The sequence below is a fragment of the Temnothorax curvispinosus genome, unplaced genomic scaffold, assembly GCF_003070985.1.
Source record: "Temnothorax curvispinosus isolate PA1 unplaced genomic scaffold, ASM307098v1 QBEX01016800.1, whole genome shotgun sequence".
Classification (NCBI taxonomy): domain Eukaryota; kingdom Metazoa; phylum Arthropoda; class Insecta; order Hymenoptera; family Formicidae; genus Temnothorax; species Temnothorax curvispinosus.
The window spans coordinates 902892-923321 of NW_020226580.1; the positions used below are offsets into that span (position 1 = coordinate 902892).

Sequence of the window (20430 nt, forward strand, 5' to 3'; positions counted from 1 at the left end):
GGCTCGCGGGGCCCTTTGATGATATTCGTTGTCGAAGTTAAATCCCCTCGGGTCTTCGCTTCTCGTCTCTTACAAACGAAGGCCACACGACGCCAGACTGCGGAGCACCGCAGTGCGCCTTGTTGGAAACCGAAGTTGAGACACACTCCAGTTTCAACAATTAGTTTCCGTCATTCGCGTCTCTCGTGACGCAGGCTCACGTGAAAGCGCTTTGCGATTCGCCAATCAGATCTCGTTCATAACAACCAATATCCCTAGGGCGCTATCAGAGAAAGAAGAGCGTAATCTAATTCTCGATCAATTTCGTTCACGCAGTATCAAAGCCAAAATGTCAAGTTATACTGAAAATAATGATGCAATACAACAAATCATGATAGATAAAAGCAACTATTGTAAATTCTCTTTCATTGATAGCTAGATCATTTAAATATTTTTGCTACTGTGATAATAGAAACAAATATTTTAATCTATGTACATTAATTTATTATTGCTCAAAATGAATTAGAATCAATCATACTACTACAATCTCACATTTTTGTATTCAAAACTTTTAAACTCTTTAATCAGCCCCTTATAAACCGAGGCATATATGAGTCGCTTTTGACATAAAGCCACGAAGCCACGCGTCATATCCCCACAGATATTTCAATCTATTGTAATTATCTGCAGTATCGTTATTGTTACAGAAGAGATCTGAAGTTTGTTATAAAGTTATTATCAATCTCAGCACTTTGCATCAACTTATTTAATCTTACATAATAGGATACAACACGCGGCTATACAACGTATAGAATGCACAGCTTAGATTGCTATCAAACCTTACAAGTTGCCTATCTGTAGCACTAAACCGCTACCGGCATAGTTTTGTTGGCTCTCCAATGTTCAGTAATTATTATTAGGGATCATTACGGAACTTTTGACGGGCATGGAGCAGCACATAGCACCGTTGATATTCAAATGTGTATTTGTATAACTTCGTATTAGGCTAAATGGCAATTTCGCTTTGCGCGAATGTCGAACCAAAACTATAAACTCTTGGCATGTGGCTCGACTGGGATTACCGTGCAGATTACATATTCCCTTATGCAGAATATACATATGTGTTATAGCAAAAGCGACAAATCGTCATAATCTTATTAAATATCAATTGAGTTTAAAGTCCAGTGTAACATTCATTTAAATTTTTCGTTAATTAATTTTCTGTAATTGAAACAGTCTATATTACTGTACGTAATTTCGCATACAATACATTATACTAAGTTTTCGTAGTTGTATTCTCTTCATTTTTACTCTGATACATATCTTCTTTTATTGTTAACTTTCCATTTCTTAAGCGCATATAATTTCACACTTTTGAATGTCATTCTCAATTTATGAAGTGATTTACAACGGCGTCCTGCTTCACGTTATATCGTTCGTCGCATTACGTTATTTATCGCCAACAGGCGAATCAATCATCGCTTGATTTTATCGTGCAGACGATGACCCGGTCGTGGGTCAGACGAGAATTTATGTGGAACTTTACGCGACATATCGCTCATTTATAAGCACCGAACATGCCGCGCCATATGATCGTAAATTGGCAGATAATACCTCCGAGGATGAGTGCCATCATAAAACACTTGTATGTTGTAACCTAACGTAAGCGCCTCGTCGGTTCAAACGTTAAAGAATTATAACGCGCTACTTCCGTCGCAGGTAGCATTTCCGGTGGCATCGTCTGAGCGCGCCTGTATATGCATCACATGCATGAACAATATTATTTAATAGTCCATTACTTTTGCAATGATTAATGAAATAATTTTATTGAGTAAATTTGCATTTTGTCCATATCACAAAAATGTGAACACTAAATCCTACTTGTAAGAATGCAATTAATTTAAAATATTAATGTATATGTGTGTGTAACTAAAAAATTTACACAAAAGAATATAGAGAGATACCGGCGAACATTTTCAAAACGGATTTAATGTCCAATTTGTAAAAGCACTTGAGCGCAATGAATAAGTTACTCGTTGGATTAAGTCCTTAATAAATCTTGGAGAGATCTCTATGATCACTCGCGCGTTGATCACAGTTTATCGCCGAGCTTTCGTCCGAATCAGTTACATGTTTCAGGCCGGACCGCGAACTAATTAATTCCAACGTACCAGCGCGTAAACCTGAATTCATAGCCCGTGGAGAGGACGCATAAATTCGGGTAGAGTGGCGGTAAAATCCCCTTCCCCGCCGTTCCGTTTCGAGGACTGTATACGTACTTAGACGAACTTTGACGGTTACGAGGCAGGCTTACCAGAGGCCTCCGTCTCGAAATGTAATTTTCAGGCACTTTATTGCGGTACGTGGAAGTCTATCAAACATTGGGACTCTCGAACATGATGAAGGTCGCTCTCTCCGTGGAAGCATCCCTAAAATTTCCCTTCAATGTTACGAGCAAGAAAGAAAGAATGTAAAAAAAAAGAACAATGGATATCAATTAAATCGAAATCGTATTGCAATTAAAATTAACCAAGCGTTGCAGTAATAGTTTGATAACCATGCATTGCATTGTACATCAATTTATAATAGAATTAATGAAAAATAATTCAGTATAGCTATTTTCAATTTTGTCATGCAATATGTGTTATATGAGATAGTTTTATATTCTGCTCGATAATTGATTGTGCATACCACAAAAACTACATTCTTTGACAAAAAAACCGATATTACTTATTTCCATAATAAATTGTTACGATAAAAAAAATGTATCTCCGCCCTTTTTCCTAGATTTACAAAAAAATGGCATTGCATATAAAAATATTAAAAATATATTGTTAAAATTTCGTATATTATTTGTGGGAAGGTATTATCTCAAAAATCTCCGTAACAATTAAGAATCTAAATAAAATATTCATAATGTTTTACAGATTTTACATGCAACGTCTTCTCACAAACGTTTGAATTCATTTGAATTTTGTAATTTGTTGCAAAACTATTTCTTTGGATTTAAACGCCATTTTCTTGTTAATCCAGAACTTCACGCGCTGCAAATTGCTGCGCGTAATGGCCGTAACGCGTTGCGAACCGGAGCTGGTTTGGTGCAAAGTGTCCTTCGCCAGCTTCGAGGACCCGAGACCGATCCTCCTCCGGCCGGGCCCGTTCGAGCGGAATTGATATCCCCCCTCGAAATCAGCTTCGTAACGAAATACCGGGTAGCTGCGGGCAAGCACGTAGGACCACCTCGCAGATAGCCAGGTCTCAGGGAACGAATAGGACAGAGGTCGTCGACTCACCTTCGAGTAGGACACCCTTCATCGCGAAAGGGTGAAGGGCACTGAAGAGGCCCGTGCGATCAATGCATGCAGAAGTTCCTCCAACAAGACCGTCGAGGGAGCCGTTTTATTTCCGGTCGCTCGATCAGTAGCGCTCCGGTCTTTTCGCGAAACTATTATCTACGTGGCGGAGAGACGCACAAGAGGCGACAAGGATGCCGAGGAGACGGCGGGGTTGGCGTTCGGGCGGTTGGGGGACAGAAACAAAAAAGGCGCGGTATCTGTTTTTGTACCTGTGTGCCGTCGCAAGGGACGGGGGAGTTTCCGCATGCAAGAGATAGGACGTGCACCGCAATCTGAACGAAATCTCCAAACCCAATTTCCTGGACAGACAGACAGACGGACAGACGAGCGAGCCGGCGCGAGCAAATCGTGGACCGCTCTCGCGGTACCGACAACATCGATCTGGGTGCACAGGGACCGGATGCGGCTTTAATAATGCATCGCCGTGACTTCGCGCGGACGAACGCGTGCGCCGCGTCTTATCGGTTGGGACGTTAGAGTTCGCTTAAATCACGCGCGAGCGTAAAATATGGTGTAAATCTTAGATAAAAATAATTGAGGAGTTCGCGGGAAGAACAACTTAATACCGATTAAATTATTCTTTTTTATCTTTGTTTTTCTAGTTTATATTGTGCTTAATAGTATTAATACAAAATATTATTTCCCAAAAGTATGTTCTGTAAATTTATAAAATAATTAATTACCACAGTATTTTTGTACCGCGATAATATAATTATTCATTGTATAATTAACTCATTAATTCATATAATTAATTCATTGTATAGTGACGTAAAACACTAGTGACTTTAAATTCTGAAAGTATGAATATATTAGCATCAATAAAGATAAAATTTCAAAAAATTAAGTTATTGAAAAAAAATCAAATAAATCGTATAATAATTCAGATGCAAGAAAAAATATATGAATTGCCATTGAAAAATTAACAATGCTGAACTTCCGAAAAATCCGAAAATGCTGAAGGCTACAGATAAATGGGGTCGCAGATCGTCAACATATACCTATGGTTTTTAATAAAGCAGCAACTACTTGTTTGCCAGAATGCTCAACTGCTCGTTCGACATTTTGCGAGCAATATTCGATTTCACGAGTGGCCGGCAAATATCTTCTCGCATATTTGGATACACGCGTTACTCCGCTATTACATTACCCGACGTCCATTGTGGCTCGAATATCGTAATTGAATGTCATGCGTTCGGCATTTTTAAGCTATGATTGTTAACTGTTCGCTCATTTTGACCGATGATAAATTAATTCTTTTGAGATTCGTGCGGTAAAAACTATAACTTTCTATTAAAAATTCAAAGAGTATGTGTATCCACGCACATATATTCATAATAATAATAATAATTAAAAAAAATTTAAAGCACAATATAAAAATTTCAATTAAATTTGTGCGTATGAAACATAATTATATATATTATATAACTTAATTGTATATTATATAACTGGCATAATCTCGCGCGGATAATAATGAAATATTATACACATTATCCTATTGTTATTTCTACACTAATTACCGCATTAATCATGGCATTTACATAAAATAATTGACAGAGGCATCACGGAAGGTTGATGCAACTGTGACTGTTTTATTAAATGCAATTTTGTTTGAATAATTCTGTGTGCATTTAGTAAGTATCGTGGCTCGTTCAATGACCGATCGGATAACGTGGGTCAAAGTAATTTTAGACCTGACGTTCACTTAACGTGGAACTGTCTATCAGATAATTTTGATGAGCGTATTATTCAAGAGCAGAGCTAATTTATTATGCAATATTAACCTATTGAAGCGGAATCGTCAAACACTTAAGTGAGAGGAAAGCTTTATTTTTAGTCACCAAATGTAATCTGCTGTCTATCCGCTCTATCCAATTGGCTGTCTATCCAAAACTAATTCAATTTCACAATAATTAACAAGTTTATCGTTAACAGTAATGTCCTGCACTCACGGTTGAAGAGTTATATTTACGCTTGCAATACTAAATAGATAATGCGATTAATTTTACTAAAACAGGATATTATTACATATTTTAAATAAGATATCGACGAAGAGTAAAATAAAAAATATATTTTTCTACATAATTTTTTAAGAAAACGCAATATTTATATAATGTATTATCAAATAAGTCGGAATCATTTTGCTGGCATAATGTGTTTCAGATTTAACAATTTAATCAATTTAAAATCCTACCATTAATTTTAAAATAAAAATAAAATTTAATTGCACTCTGTATGTTATTCAGGTAAAAGTTATGCTAAGGGTATCACCCGGAGACGGAGGTAGCTTCTTCAACGCGGATAAGCGCAAGAAGCAAGTTACATTAGTGGATCCAGCATCTGGGCAATCTTCATCGGCAGAAGATCGACGGCCTACTGTGGCGGCGCCGAAGATGTTCGCGTTCGACGCCATCTTTACCGAGGAAGACTCTCAAGTAAGTTGATATATCTATTAAGATTATATAAATATAGGACAATGTCTCTGATTGTTTTATTATTTTATCAAACGGATTCAGAGAACAATTAATTAAATTATTCAAATGATCTGTTTGATAGAGTTCCAGAAAGAGATTTGCAGAGGCATTTGACCTAGTATTACTTTTATGTATAACGTTATTCAAAAAAGTTTGATTTTTACTTTGCTTTTAACCCTTTAATGTATTTCAACGTTAACCATTTAATTTCAATGCGAGCATGAATCAATCTTACATGTTCTCCACTATATACGCACTCGGCACAGATACTTATCAAAGTTACAAAAAAGTACCTGAAATACTTTGCCATGAAATTAAATCGACATCGGACGGGACTTAATTTCTGCCACTCACAACTCCGTTAACGTTTAAATTTCAAATGGCACTCAAACGCGGCGCAACGAACAAAGCGGCACTTATAACGAGCGCGTTTAAGATCGCTCGATAGTCAGAATCTGTACGCGCACGCGAGAGAGAGAGAGACCAGGGATCTTGAGTCAATGACGTCTTCGTCAGCCAGCTGTTCCGGAGTAGTAAGTAGCAACAGTCCTCAATGCTACTTGAGGACTCTCTCCTTCGCTCGCTCGATTTGTTCCCACTCCGGAAAATTCTCGCTCCTCCCAGCTTGATTCCTCGAAGGCCGCTAGCCGGCTCGATTCTTCGGAATTCGTGAGAAGGAGAGCGCTAGCTGGAGAGAAAACTCGAGAAAGTTTGCGAGAAATAAAAGAGAGGGAGAGAGTCGCGGAGTGCGGAGAGAGAGGGAGAGACAGGAGGAGAACCCTAGAACATGTACGTGCTCCGCCGAGGTCTTACGTCGGTAGTGGAAACGTAAGAGACGTCCCTGCCGGGCGCATAACTAAACTAATTTCCCGACCTCTAAACTCCACCTCTGACAGGAAAATCCATCCCTCCAGGCGAATGTTGCTCTTTGCCTGTGACTTCCTCGTTTGCTACCGAGCGAGCCGAGCCCTGCCAGCAGCGTCCTCGGGACACTTTATCGTGTTATCATACGGCGGGAATATTTTTCTATATTCTTCATATCTTGGAATCAGGCTGTATACATTTTTGTTTTTCAAGATTTTAAATCAAAATCCGTAATTTTTTAAGCATATTTCTAATTGATAAGATTTGGGTAAACATGTCTTCATCTATATATGTATATTTATATATTTTTTTATGACATATTAATCGCGCTATTAATACAGCATTAAAATCAAGTCAAAGATTTTTAAGTGCTCATCCGGCGAATTGTACTCGACAATCGTTATTCGTCGCATTGAAAATTCTTATGGAGGCCTCTTCCCTGCATATCAAGGATCCCCGACGAATTGTATTATGCGACCTTGATGGATGGCGCCGCCGAAGCAAATATCGCTAGAGATCGTAAGCCACGCCGCAGCACGACGTTATATACACATATTGAGATATTTCGGTGCTCCTGAGGGACATTATTGAGCGTCGGATTCAAATGAGCCCGGAGCTACTGGATATTCCTGAGTCCCTCCCTCGCTCTTCGCTCTAACAGCTCCTGTCCCGTTCCCTCTACCTCTCCATTCCTCCACCCGCGAGTACCGTCTGGTACTCCAGAGGGACTGTCCTGCCTACACTTTCCTCTCTTCCCCCTCTTTCTTTCATTCCAATCCTTCTCTTTCTCTTAGCGCTTTTCCCTCGCCCCGGCTGTGTTTAGAAGAACCATAGAAACCAATCAATTGATTCGATCAAATGTCGCCGTCGGCCACGGCGATTGTCATTGAAAGACACAATAGACTCTTTCTCCTCCCCCCCCTCTGTCCTTTTCCTTTTTTTCCACTCTTCGCGATTCATCGAACTGGTTGCGAACCAGTTGGAGCTTCTGAGGGCGAGCTCCATGGGGATGAAAGAGGGAGTCCCGAATTCGAAAGAGCGAGTCCCAGCGTCCAGCGCGACTTTTCGTCCTTTCCGATTGGCCGTCAAACACACTCTCGCTTGAATATTTTAAAGACCACCGGGTCGCGCCGCCATTCCATCGAGCAACCTACAATCGTTCATCATCAAACCGGCGATCTCTTTGACGTTTTTGTAGACTCGCGAGGATCGATGGTGCCGATCTCCGCCCTTCGAAAGTTCCCGTTATCGACACGAGGCATCTAGCAACGGACAATTGCGAACAATGAAATCTTCTTTTTAATGCCGAGCGAACACAAAGGCAATAGTAATTGTCATGATAAAATTGAATCAAACTGAAATGTGTTTATATTTCACTGTCATAGCCAGTTATTCCAATGCAACAAAAAATTGTGATCCTTAAGAAATAAATGATACCAAAAAAATAAATTTTACATAAAATACTTTTAAAATGATGAAGATAGAAAATTTTCTTTTAAAATTTCGTTCAAAAACCGCTCGTATGTATAAAGATAGATATAAAATAAGTGGAAACATGTTGACATTTGCGCATCATTCTCCTATTGACAGGCAAACCGATCATGGTAGCAGGTGGACGTTTATCGATATCCCTCAATCGACGACGGTAATTTTAGTAGTGACATAATCTGCTTGATATGCTATATATTTGCGCGTTGTATCGGACATTTCCATAAAACATCCCGCGGGCAAGTGACGTGTCTATATATTTGGGCTGCAAATTAACAAGAATGTCCGTCGGCTAAAGAAAATACGATTAACCGAAATTACAGTCCAACTGTTTACGAGGAGTAAGTCACAGGCGCAATTTCAATTATTAACACTTCAACCAGTTAAACATTAATAGAATCTGTAACGACGGTAGTGTAAATACTATAGATAGATTATTTGATACTGGATAGATTATTTGATAAAGTCCACGATAAACTTTGATAAAGTTTCAGATTGATTTAAAAGTTGTTACAGGTCTATATTTCCAACTTGGAAGAAATCGAGAAAATACGCGAGCGAGAAGCGATATTGAAAAACGTATATATCAGGTAACCAAGTTTATCTCTTCGAACAGGAAATAATAGGAAGAGACAGAAGGAAGCGCGACAGAATCCTTTTGAAGATTGTTCTTGAGCGTGCAATTTGTGCGAAACTTTCTTTTCGCGTATTCGATCACGTGGACACACGCGGCTCGCAAGTATAGCGAACAATTTATTGGAAAGAATACACGGCGAAGCGGAAAACTCACAGTCTGTGTTTCTCCACGGTGCGGCGCGGCAAGTAATATTACACTTTTCAAAACGACCTTGCAAAAAACGTTTTCTTTAATAATAAAAGATTCCACAAAACGAAACATTTCATAAGCCTAATTCAAACTGACACGCTTATAAACTCAAGTAGTTATTTAAGTATCGTTGGCTACTTCGCTTTAATATCTTTATACTTACTTATTATTAGTCGCGCGACTTAAATTTTCTGAAATGCGCACTAGAAAACTTATCAGCTAAATTAAATTATTATCGATAAACGTATTTGGTTAATTGAAACTGTTTGCACACAATTTTCTATAATTTTAAGAAAGATAGTACTTCTTATGATATTTCACATAAGATGCATTTCTGTTAACAGACAAACTTCATATATAATTTAACAAAATATGCAGTTCACATTCATCGCCATGAGATAGCCAACGACACATTGTAAAACATATACTAAAACTACGTGGAACCTGAGCCTACTACTTGAGTGTTAACAATGAGCTGCCAATAGGCAGGCCGCGCGAACGAAACCCGGCCGCGAATCAATCGACATCCATCTCAATTATGCGCGTCATACGCGCAAACAGCCACGCATTCGGCGTGCACATATGCGACCGCGTATATCGTCATGTGCGTGCTCGGCCGACAATTCCAAGCCGGCCGGCGATCCAGCCAGGACAATGCATCTCGACCAGAATAATTCACCGCGGCCATTATAGCCGCGGCAGGACAAGGGCTTTATTATTGACTTACGACTAATAGTCACGCTGTGGATTACGTGCGCGCGTGTGCGTATCTATGTCCGTGTGTGTACGCAGCGCACACAGCCGATGTGTATGCACGTCACCGATCTATTGCTCATTTGCCGGGATATGCTGATTGAACGAGCCGCCCGGTGAGACCTATAAGCCTGCGATACCTTGCTTCCTGACTCCCACGGAAATTCCGTTGCCTCGTAAAAAAAATCGTCGATTATATATGATGTCAAGTTTTCCTCTTTTTTCGGACTCGGAAGAATAATGTTGAATTGATAGAAAATTACTTTCAAAAACTATAAGTTAGAAAAGAATAGACCGATAATGTATTATTTATTCTGATTGAAAACGTACGCGAATATCTCAATATAATATTGTTTTCATTATTTGGCGTATTTTTATTAATGTAAATTTCACAGATTTTTTCTAAAATTATGCATAATTAAATTTAAGATGGTTTTCCTAGCCTACTTTACTAAGCATCGATCCTCCTTAACAGTAATTATAAATAAGCTGTAAATTATGCGTAAATATATAGATCATTAATAATATCCGAATCTATACCGTCTTTTGAAATTCTTTTCTGCAAATATATAGGAGATATACTCGCGAATAAACGTGATCGGCGTGGGGCTCGTCATTACCGTCCTTGAGCAAATGTACGATAATCTATAAACCCATCATACGGTTCCGTGGCCGAGGTATCCTGCCCTTGTACTCTGCTCCGCGCTCCTTACCCCTTAGTCCGTAGCTGCTCGGCCAGTTATCCATCGTATCCTCTCGAATGACGTATTTCCATATTACAGCGGGATTAATTTGCGCCGTAGCGCGACCGAGTGTTAAGCAATGCTGATGAAGTTTGACAGGTGCCAGCCGAACGGTGGCGAGGACGAGCGGACAGTCGTTTCACCTCGCTGCACCTATAGATGCTCGCTCCATGACAGACTATGGCAAACTATGGTTACTTTCGTCCTTGTGGGATAAACTTACAATGATGTGTATCGAATAACGATGCGCAAAATTAAAGTTTGCAGCATAATAACGAAAGATATCTTTTTGAACGAATTGCTTGAGATTTAGTTCTTTTAATCTTTTCATTCAGAAATTCTTCGGTCGATTTGAAGTAATCATTCTTTAATAAAAATTCAAGCTTATCTTTGATATTAAATTACAAATTATAGATTCGAATTATAAAAAGAATATTATACAACTACACCGGATTAATGGATTGTTAGACGATGGTTTTCGCAAAGCGGTGAACGAGAGCCGGTTTCTCAGGAAATCGGATATCATCGATAGAATAAAGTGGCGAAAAAAGAACGGGAGACAAATCTGAAGGATAAAGAGAGGTGCGGGGAGAAGTCTCACAATTCCGATTTTGCATCGTTCAGACAGACACCGGGATTTCCTGAATGCTTTTTTGATCCGGCAAGCCGCTCCTGCCCGCCCCGGGGTTAGAGGATGACATGATCAGGGCAGAGGGGTGGGAATTCAGTAGACCAGGGGATAATGCTAGAAAAGGAGGAAAGGGGGAGGGAGGGCTCTCACTCGTTCGCTCCCTAGGCGCCAATGACGCCAATCTCCCGTGTAAATCGCGACATATTTCACGACATCACGCGGTGGAAGGGCGCTCATGCAAGCCGACGCCCTACCACCCTTTCTCGCCTGTTCGGCCAGCCTCCCGCGCTCGCTCCTCTCTGTCGCTGCCAAGCACCATTTTGCGGATCCGGAGGTGGATGAAAAGTTTTCCGAGTTGTTATCCCGAGAGTTATCACGCCGCGCGTCGGCGACGAGTCGAAAATTCAACGATGTAAATGCGATCGCCGTTTGAGCGGCGGACCGCCGAACGAATTTCGCTTATTTGCGCAGACGGGATTCCCTCCGAATTTATCGGCTACCATTTGGCAAACTGCTGCGGAAATTTGTCAACTTCGAAGAGATTTTTACCAAGCACGTGCTCATTATTGATGATTATGTTCTGATACGATTATATTCTGTAGCTTATAGATTTAATGGCTTGCTACGGTACGATAAAATTAAATAATTTTATATTCATTTTTTTATCTCCATTGTACCTTTTCATTGGATTCCACAATGCAGTTTGATTCTACTGTGGAGGTAAATAATAGAAATGTAAAACTTATTTGATCTTGAAATTATAATAGAAATTTTTTGTGTTTGGTTCGACAATTTGTTCACAGTTATAAATTATGTTATTAGTTATTAATCATTAAATCATTAGAAATCGATTAACGTTGAGCGTTCACGAGGTTTGCTTAGCATTTATTTTTCGATCGTCAGTGGAAATTATTTGTAAACAAATAGATTAAAATGAATCACAGTTCACAGTATGCCGAGCAGAAAGCGTGTATCGCTATGCAATTTTTGGAATTACCCACTCGTAAATTCCGGTGGGGGTATTTCCTGTACATGAGCGTGTGTTTTGCACATTTTGCCTCCCCATCCCTTCTATTCATCGTACCTAGCTTACAATCGCTAACCGTTCGTGTCTCGTCGCGCGTATACGAGGGCGAAAAGCATCCCCTCAGGACTGTTTGTTTTTGATACGGTTTTCATCGAACAACGTCGTTGCGATAGACATTCCGTGACTCGCGCATCTACATGCAAATGCGACTACGTCTTACTCATACAAAAATAGTGCTATCTCATAACCCTTTACTGTGACACTTACAAGAATTGCGGTAACCGGTAAGATAAAGGCGCATAAAATTATCGTAAGACAGTTCATTGCAAATCGTCACAATTGGCGGAGAAAAAGTGATTTATTTGCAGATTTCCGATAATATTCAAATATAAATAAATGTTAATATAAATTAATGTTTATTTTAACTAGCAACTACTATAATTGAATTTGAATAATACAAGTGATACCCCGATTTGAGGGACCTAACAAAAAATGCTCGTTACAATGGAGTGTCCTAAAATTCACTCCCATAATTCTAACAAGAAATTTTTGGACTTAGAGAATTGGAGTTATAAAATCTATTAAATTTATTAAATGAATTTATAAAATATAATCAAACACACATTTATAATAAGCAGATATTAAACAATTGATATTAAAGAGTTATTATCTTTAATTGAGTATTAGGGAAAAAATTGTAGCCGCACAAGTTAAATGCATTGCGAGGAAAAACTTAAAAATAAATATACGTGATTAGCGCGATTGTTAAAAATTCAATGATGCCGACAATGGATGGTCTAGCGTTGTTGCGATAAAAATGCTGATCGCGTCTTTTTTCAATTGGTAGCAAAATTTCTGCTCAACACGTTTTTTCCATTTTAACGTTCATGATCGTGCCGAAGAAAAAGATTACGTGACTCGCATTTGTTATTGCGAATCGGACGGGCGAACAAACAAGCGATGATATAATTATCTACTACTCGAAAAAGCGCGCCACTTAATAGCGCATTTATTCGGCTTTTATCGAAAACGCTGGACAAGTGTTTCGTATTGAATATCAAAACAGCAATTAAATAAAAACACATTTCAATTTTCATTCTAGATCTAAAGATCTTATTTTCGCACGCAATATACAGTTAAAATTTAATATTACGTTTTATATTGTTAATAAATATTAATTTTAAACTGGTATTGTGCTTTCTCGGCATATTTTAATAAGGTTCCGTCGCCTTTTGCCACTGTTTCTATAGTTATATTAATATTGATACATCAGCAGCATCGCATGCTAATTTGCATAAGAACATCGTCACAGCATATAAACGCGTCGACCAATGAAGCGCCCGACGTAAGCCGCTGTATTGTACTGTGAAGCTTATACCAGAAGCCTCATTGGCCGGAGACGTTTATACGCTATGCTCTTATGTAAATTTGCCTGCGATAGGCTTTGGCTTATGCTTTTACAGAAGCACAACGCTAAATAGCGATTCTTCTACATTGATGTTTAATTTTAATTGCTTGGCATTTCCTTTTGTAATTTTTAATTTTCTTTACTAAAATTGATTTTCTCAAATTAACATTTGGCTAACAGAACGTTAATTATTTGTTATAACGACATGAAATATTAATGCCTTCTTTGTTCGAGAAAAATCAAATTATTTTATTAATATTAAGATGCTTCCCTATGAATTAATTATATTTATTATATAGAAATGATAAGAAACAATCTAAAAAGAATAACTTCCTGCGCACCCTTATCGTCAATAAAGGTTTTGCAAGAATATCGAAAGAAAGAATACGAATTTCGCGAATTGTGGAAGTGCTGTCGCTTGTAAGTTGAGGAATGTCCACGGTAATGTCACTTCGATTCGCCATCACGAGACATTGCTGTTGAGGCATCTGGAAAACTTGCGAATTAAGAGATTCGTCGACGACGCGGACGAAGGGGGGAAAAAGATCATTCGATTATTTCCAGCCATTAAGGGAACCCCTCCTCGTTCATCTCACTTCAGCGTCGCTAGGGTAGAACGGTTTCACGCAGCTTCTTTCCGAACTTTCGACATGAGTTTTACATTTCGCGCTCGGAGAAGGGTGAAGAGGTATCGGAAGAAGGGGTGGCAATAAGGGAGAACGAGGAGGAGAGCGTAGATGGCGAAATCGAAAGCGGGGAAAAGTGGGGAAAAAGGTCTCCGTCGTGAATTCTTCCTCGCAAGCCGAAGGTGGGCTTGCGAGAGCAGAACATCCGACCCTCCGCGCGATTGGTATTCCGGTCCGGTGCGCCAATATTGCGTTACCGAAACGCGTCATGCAAGCCGAATTCAAACGACTACGAGCGTGATGACACGAGGCCGCTTGTAAGTCACACCGCAACGCGTGTCTTTTAATTCGCGCCTACACCCTGCTCGAAATAAACACCGCGAGATAAGCGCGATTGAGATGTCACACGTTCGCATCGAGTCATTTCTTTTCAATTGCCCGAATTGTAAAGAGTTTCGTGAACAAAAATGGGAAAATTATTCTTTGAAAGCTTAACTCTGGATTAATCTATTAAGTATAAACGTAATTTCTGACAGGATAAATTCGTTTACGTAATTTTTACGTTACCTTAGTTATTGCTTTATTTTCCAAGAATCTCGCGCAGGAATTTTATCGGAAAAAAATTTTTCGCGACAATTGACACAAAGGACCGGCCAACCAATTAACTAATTTTCACTCGATTCTATTTCCGGTTATTCTCCGCGTATCAATTCTGGGGATTTCGATTATTAAAAGGACATCAAAGCGGAAGTGAATTGCTATTGTTACTCATTTTTAACGGAAATCCGAGCGTGAGAGAGAAAGACAGAGTTAAACAGCATTACGCGCTGGCGTCTACCCCGAGGGCGGACATCACAGAGGGTGGCCCTCGCGCCGGTGAAAATTTTCAAAGGCTCGACATCGATGGGCGCTCGGTCGCGCGCGCATCAGGAACGCGCGCGGCAGGACCCCTTTCCGCAATTTCTCCCGTCGCACGGGCGCGGAATCAAGTGTTTGAGATTATGACGGTGGCTCCGGTCACGTATTTCATTAACCGTCATGCCGACGGTTCGGGGAGTTCAAGGGCGAGATCTCTCCGGCGACGGAGGGTGCAGGTATCTGCGAAATATGTTTGCTTTGCGTTACATCCCTCGGGATGATCCTGTTATAATTATGATTGTCGTTGTTGTTGCCGTGGTAAGTGTCGGATATCTCGTCGGTTTCGATATTGGTTTCGTACGAATCCACCACGTCGAGCTAAAACGTCCGCGTTTCAATATCTTCTACTCATCAATTGAATATGCTCGATACTAAATTAACGCTTCAGAACAACTGATGATTCCATTTCTATGAAATAAAGAAAATCGAATATGTATTCAAAATAATTAATTATATGTATAAAGATAAATCCTATTATGTAAATATGATAGTCTTATCGATAATGAGATCAACTTAATTACGGATGCGATCGTCCATGTATAAATTAACGAGCGATTCTGATTTTAAAATAGATTTAGATAAAAATTAATTTATTTATCAAGACGCCGCGTAAAAAACATTTCTTCGTCTAAATCTGTATCGAGAAGTCGGTGTAAATCTGCGGCAGTATCGACAGGCTCGTTTGCGGCTACACGCTGTGCCGCCCCTTTGAAACGAGCAACGACAGATTGGTATTACCATATTGGGAAAGGGACTAGACTCCTTATTTCCCTATCCTTTTGCCACTGCGCAGGAGAGAAAAAAAAGAAAGAGGGAAAACGATCGACCTCTTTCTCTGTCTTTCCGCAATAGGCGTCTCGCTCCTTACCTCGATTCTGCACTTCGCCTTTCCGGAGCTACGCCTCTTTCCGTTCAGTCTCTCTTTCTCTCCGTCTAACCCTCGATACATTTCTCCTTCCTCCACGCGCTTTCTCTCTCCACGAGCTTCTCATCCGCCCTTTTTTCCATCTCGGGCTCATCCGATTCTCGTCCACGAAGATTTCAATCTTGTTTCGCCGAGGCATTGACACGTCCTCATCTTGCTCCCGATTTTTTTCGTAAACTGCGGTACCTTCTCTTATAACACACGACCGTTTTTCCATCTCTTTCATCTCTTTCATCGTCCGAGACTCCGTTTGTTATGCGACGTCGAAGCGAAGAAGGACAGCCGATCTAGCGGCGTTTCTTATATCGATCGCTTGCGACACATCTGCCGCAGGCTCAATTCGGGATCGTCGGCAGCTTCCGCAGGAAATTCGTGAAACCCGCCTCCTAAACGAGCAACCCTCCGATTTTCCCGCCATCATCTCCCTTTCCCTCAATTTTCATCGATACTCGATATCTCGACATCAATCGACGGCCGACTGCTGCGACCATTTAACCATACCCTTTTTAAAACGTGGCCCCGCACTTGGGCCGGACCCACAAACGTTGTTTCCCGGCGCGGTAAAAGTCTTTTCCAGTCTATGAATACATTAAGAGCAAACAAAGGACCACCTTCCATAATCTCGTGACCCCTTCCTCTCTGCGTCCCTGCGTCCCTGCGTCTTTCTCCTCGCTTTTCACTCTGGAGATGTTACACGCGTTTATTAAACCCGACTCGCCAACGTGCTTTCTTAAGCACTTTACGAGAACCCGGCCGGGCTTTTCGTTTTGTCCTGCAAAAGCTTGACGCGTTCCACCTCTTTCTCTCGTCGCAGTATTATTACGAGATAGACGTAATTAAAATCGCGTTCGTTCAGTTGCCTTAAAGCTGCATCGTCGCGAAGTAATTAGTAATTAATAATGATTAGAATCAATTTAGAATGTCAGTCACTAAGTGGATCAAAGATCAAACCAATATTATAATCAGTACTTAATAATAATGATCATAAAATATATATAAATAATTTGTTATATTTCTTTCCAGACCGAGATCTGTTCGAGTGCTCTTACAGATGTAATTCACGCGGTCATTAATGGAACAGATGGCTGTCTATTCTGTTTCGGACACGCTGGTTTGGGTAAGTTTAGATATCTTTTGCGATAAGATGTAATATACTTCTTCCTAATTTTATCCATCTAATTAATAGTACTAATTTTCATCATTTTATTTAACGTTTTAATTGTTTTATCCTTTTTTTTATCTGTCATAAATAAAAGATGTATTAACCTATGTGAAACAATATCCTGCAAGGTTCCTCATTTTTTATTTAACAAACTGCCTCATTTTACACAAGAAATTTTATTCACATCGATTCACGACTGCGCAAAATCCGTCGAGGCGAATCATAAATATAATGATACGAAATGTGAATATTCCGCGGAGTTTTTATCTCGTGGGATATCTTTATCTCTGTCAAGTGTAATTTACCGCACCATATTACACATCTGTACCACTTACTTGATACTCGCCATGATGTTTCTTCGAGAGCAATTACACGTTGCAATTAAACAACATTTTGGATTCCATCTGAAACAAAAAATTTCCATAGCTATGAAATAAAACAATTTGTAAAATTATACATAATATTAAAATATATCTACATCATGTTTTTACGTAAAATCTCAAATCAAATATACATTATCTTACATTAGATAAAGAAAAAAGTAATTAACAAACTAGGGTTAGTTGTGTGAATCAAGATTTTAAACCGTTTTTATGGATATATGAGACAGTGACTTTCTAGGATTTTCTAGGTTATTATTAGATAGGTAGATGTTCAATACTATTTTCCATTTCCCTTGATCGAAGAATAAAATACACAAGCGCATTGATATACGACATTTTGTCTTGAGGGAAATGTCGCGAAAATTCTTTATTTAGGCATTTGTTCCTTCCTTCACTCGATATCTCTTCGTCGTGCTGCCGCAAGGTAGGCACCCGGCAGAGGCGCCGAGTTGTTTTACATTTTAAGTAGTGATATCGAGTTTGCATGCAAATGCATGATTATGCGTGGAAAGTGTGCGGAAAAGAGAATTCTCGGGTGGTAATGTCGGTGCTGAAAGAGAGTGAGTAAAGAGAAAGAACCAAGGACAAAGAAGAATAGAGGAATGAGGAGTGAAGAAGCGAGACCGGAAGGAATAGCGATAATGTATGCTACTGGGACACACTTTCTCCCTCGTACCTTTCGAATTTTAACATAGCACAGCCCAAGAGACTATCCGCAGTCCATCATCGCGTTTTTTCTGCGCGAAAACAATTTCCAGGTTAACAAATTTATGGAGAATATCTTGTATAATATGCATGTTTTGAAAAAGTTTGTTACAATAATTGAAATATGTATTTCCCTTTCAAAACATACATATTTAAATGCGTATTTCACGAGAGTTTTTACAAAATTTGTGAATATGAATACTTATCAATTGAACTTCGTGAAATATTTCTCACTGAATTCCTTTTGGCATTATGAATTTATATATCTTTCTGGAGGATTTTTTTTTATTTGGCATGCAAATAGATACGTGGAAGTCTATTTAGATGCAGATAAGAAAATATTAATTGAACTGGCTAGATGAAACTATATAAAATATTTACAACAATTAAGTATATTTATTCTACATAAATTGCTAAATAGTTATTTCCGATAATTATTCAATATTTTAAATTCATGCGAGTAAAATGGCAGTGCACAGAGACATGCTATTTCTGTTTATCGTCATATAAATTTACGGTTTCCAAAGCGCAGTCATTAGCTGGCTTCCATCGTTCTTGGACCGATACGGTTTCATAATTCCGCGGCGCATTGAGAAATTGTCGACTCTCAATGCCAAAGTTCGCGCAGTCGTGCGGGATTTCTCGCAACGCGGGGAAGGGGGAATCAATAGAGTTTAAAATAAAATAAAAGGAGGCGCGTCGGGAAGATAAGAACCTAACGGCCGTAGACAAAGAGCCGTGTAAAAGGAAGCCAAACGAATTCGCGAAGCGTCTTCCCTCTCTTTTTCGAAGGTACTTCAAGCAAGTCCGCAAGCAAACTGCTTTTGATCATCGCTATGCGAACGTTTTTCTTCCTCTCGCATTCCCCCGCACTCTCCACCGTTTTCCACGCTATTCCAACTCTTTCTCTTATTCTCTTTCTCACTTCTTTTTATATCTTGACTCTCTCATAACTCTTTACACCATCGTCTTCCGACGTAAAAAAGAAAAACGAAAAAATAGGGAGATTGTAAAATAGTAAGAGGATAAGGAAAGCGGAATAGAAATCAGGACGAAGACCAGATCTGCATGGATCTACGAGACGAGGAGGAGAAAGAATACGCACGACAGGAGCAATCCAGTCAGCTCAGCAATTTTTAAAATGGCGACTAGCACACGTCTTTTATTTCACGCGAAGCAATCGCCGATGAAACCAAATGCGTTGCGCTCGCGCGCACGCATGTCTGTTATTTCGCGGTCTGGAAAATCGCATGCAAAGAGTCTGCGGAGAAGCTGTGAGAGATGGAGAAAGACAGACGAGAGGGTGTCGAGAGAGAAAGGCGAGGGATGAGAGAGATTTACGCTTTCAAAGCAACGGGACTCTTGTCTCCTACGAAGGGACAGAGGGCGAACAGAGATACATAAAGCTACATACATATATACAGATATAGGGACAACAATGGGCCCGTTTGTACTTTGTAGCGCGTTCCTAATTACCCCCGCGCGTGCGGATCCCACAACTGCGGACACCCCGCCGAAGCCTTTGAGATCGCGGAAGGACCGTGAAAGTGGATTATGCAACGACGACAAGGGGAAGAAGCACGCGTGTTCGATGCACCGAGACTTCTCTCTCATCCCTCTCAAAAACACGGGGCTTTGACAATGATAACCTTGGTAAGCGATTCAGTCAAAGAAAGGATACTTTGCGCGTGACACGCTCCTCTGGTTTTGGTTTTATGCGGCCAAGAAAGGATTTATCTGATTTTTGATAATCTCGCGTGCATAATTTATGGATTGCAAATTCGTGCAATCCGTAAGTATATTATTTTCATTCGTATTAAAGCGATACATTAAAATTATTTAGCATGTTTTACAATTAATTAATTACATAATTTAATAGGCTATTAAAAGTCAAAGGCATGTGGAGAATTAAATTAGAAGTAATTACTTGCAGTTTCAGAATTTAATTTACGAAAATTTGCATTTTAAAAACACATTTACTCACGTACGAATAAATCGTTTCACATTTTCAAATAATATTATCTTTACAATTCATCTTGGATCATAAAGTTACAATTTCTCCAGAAAATGAATGGTGAGGAACGATACGAAGAATACACGCAACTCCTACCACGCGATCTGTATTGGCGCCTGACGTTTTTCGCGTATAACGAGGTATTTGAGCG

At 39.6% G+C, this 20430-nt stretch overlaps 2 protein-coding genes across 5 annotated transcripts in view; one reads left to right on the top strand and one right to left on the bottom strand.

The window, feature by feature from the left end:
* LOC112467009 overlaps positions 1–20430 on the top strand; it is a 324735-nt gene that overhangs the window by 281463 nt on the left and 22842 nt on the right. For all 4 annotated transcript variants that reach the window (XR_003042205.1, XM_025035429.1, XM_025035430.1 and 1 more), the window contains exons 7-8: positions 5579–5767; positions 17039–17132. Coding sequence is in view for 3 of the 4 variants with exons in the window: in XM_025035429.1 (XP_024891197.1) it covers positions 5579–5767; positions 17039–17132 (283 nt within the window). In the remaining variant the exon portion in view is untranslated. The remainder of the gene's footprint in view (positions 1–5578; positions 5768–17038; positions 17133–20430) is intronic.
* LOC112467013 overlaps positions 1–20430 on the bottom strand; it is a 278592-nt gene that overhangs the window by 171605 nt on the left and 86557 nt on the right. Inside the window, exon 4 of the mRNA XM_025035440.1 lies at positions 17513–17581. Coding sequence (XP_024891208.1) covers positions 17513–17581 — 69 coding nt within the window. The remainder of the gene's footprint in view (positions 1–17512; positions 17582–20430) is intronic.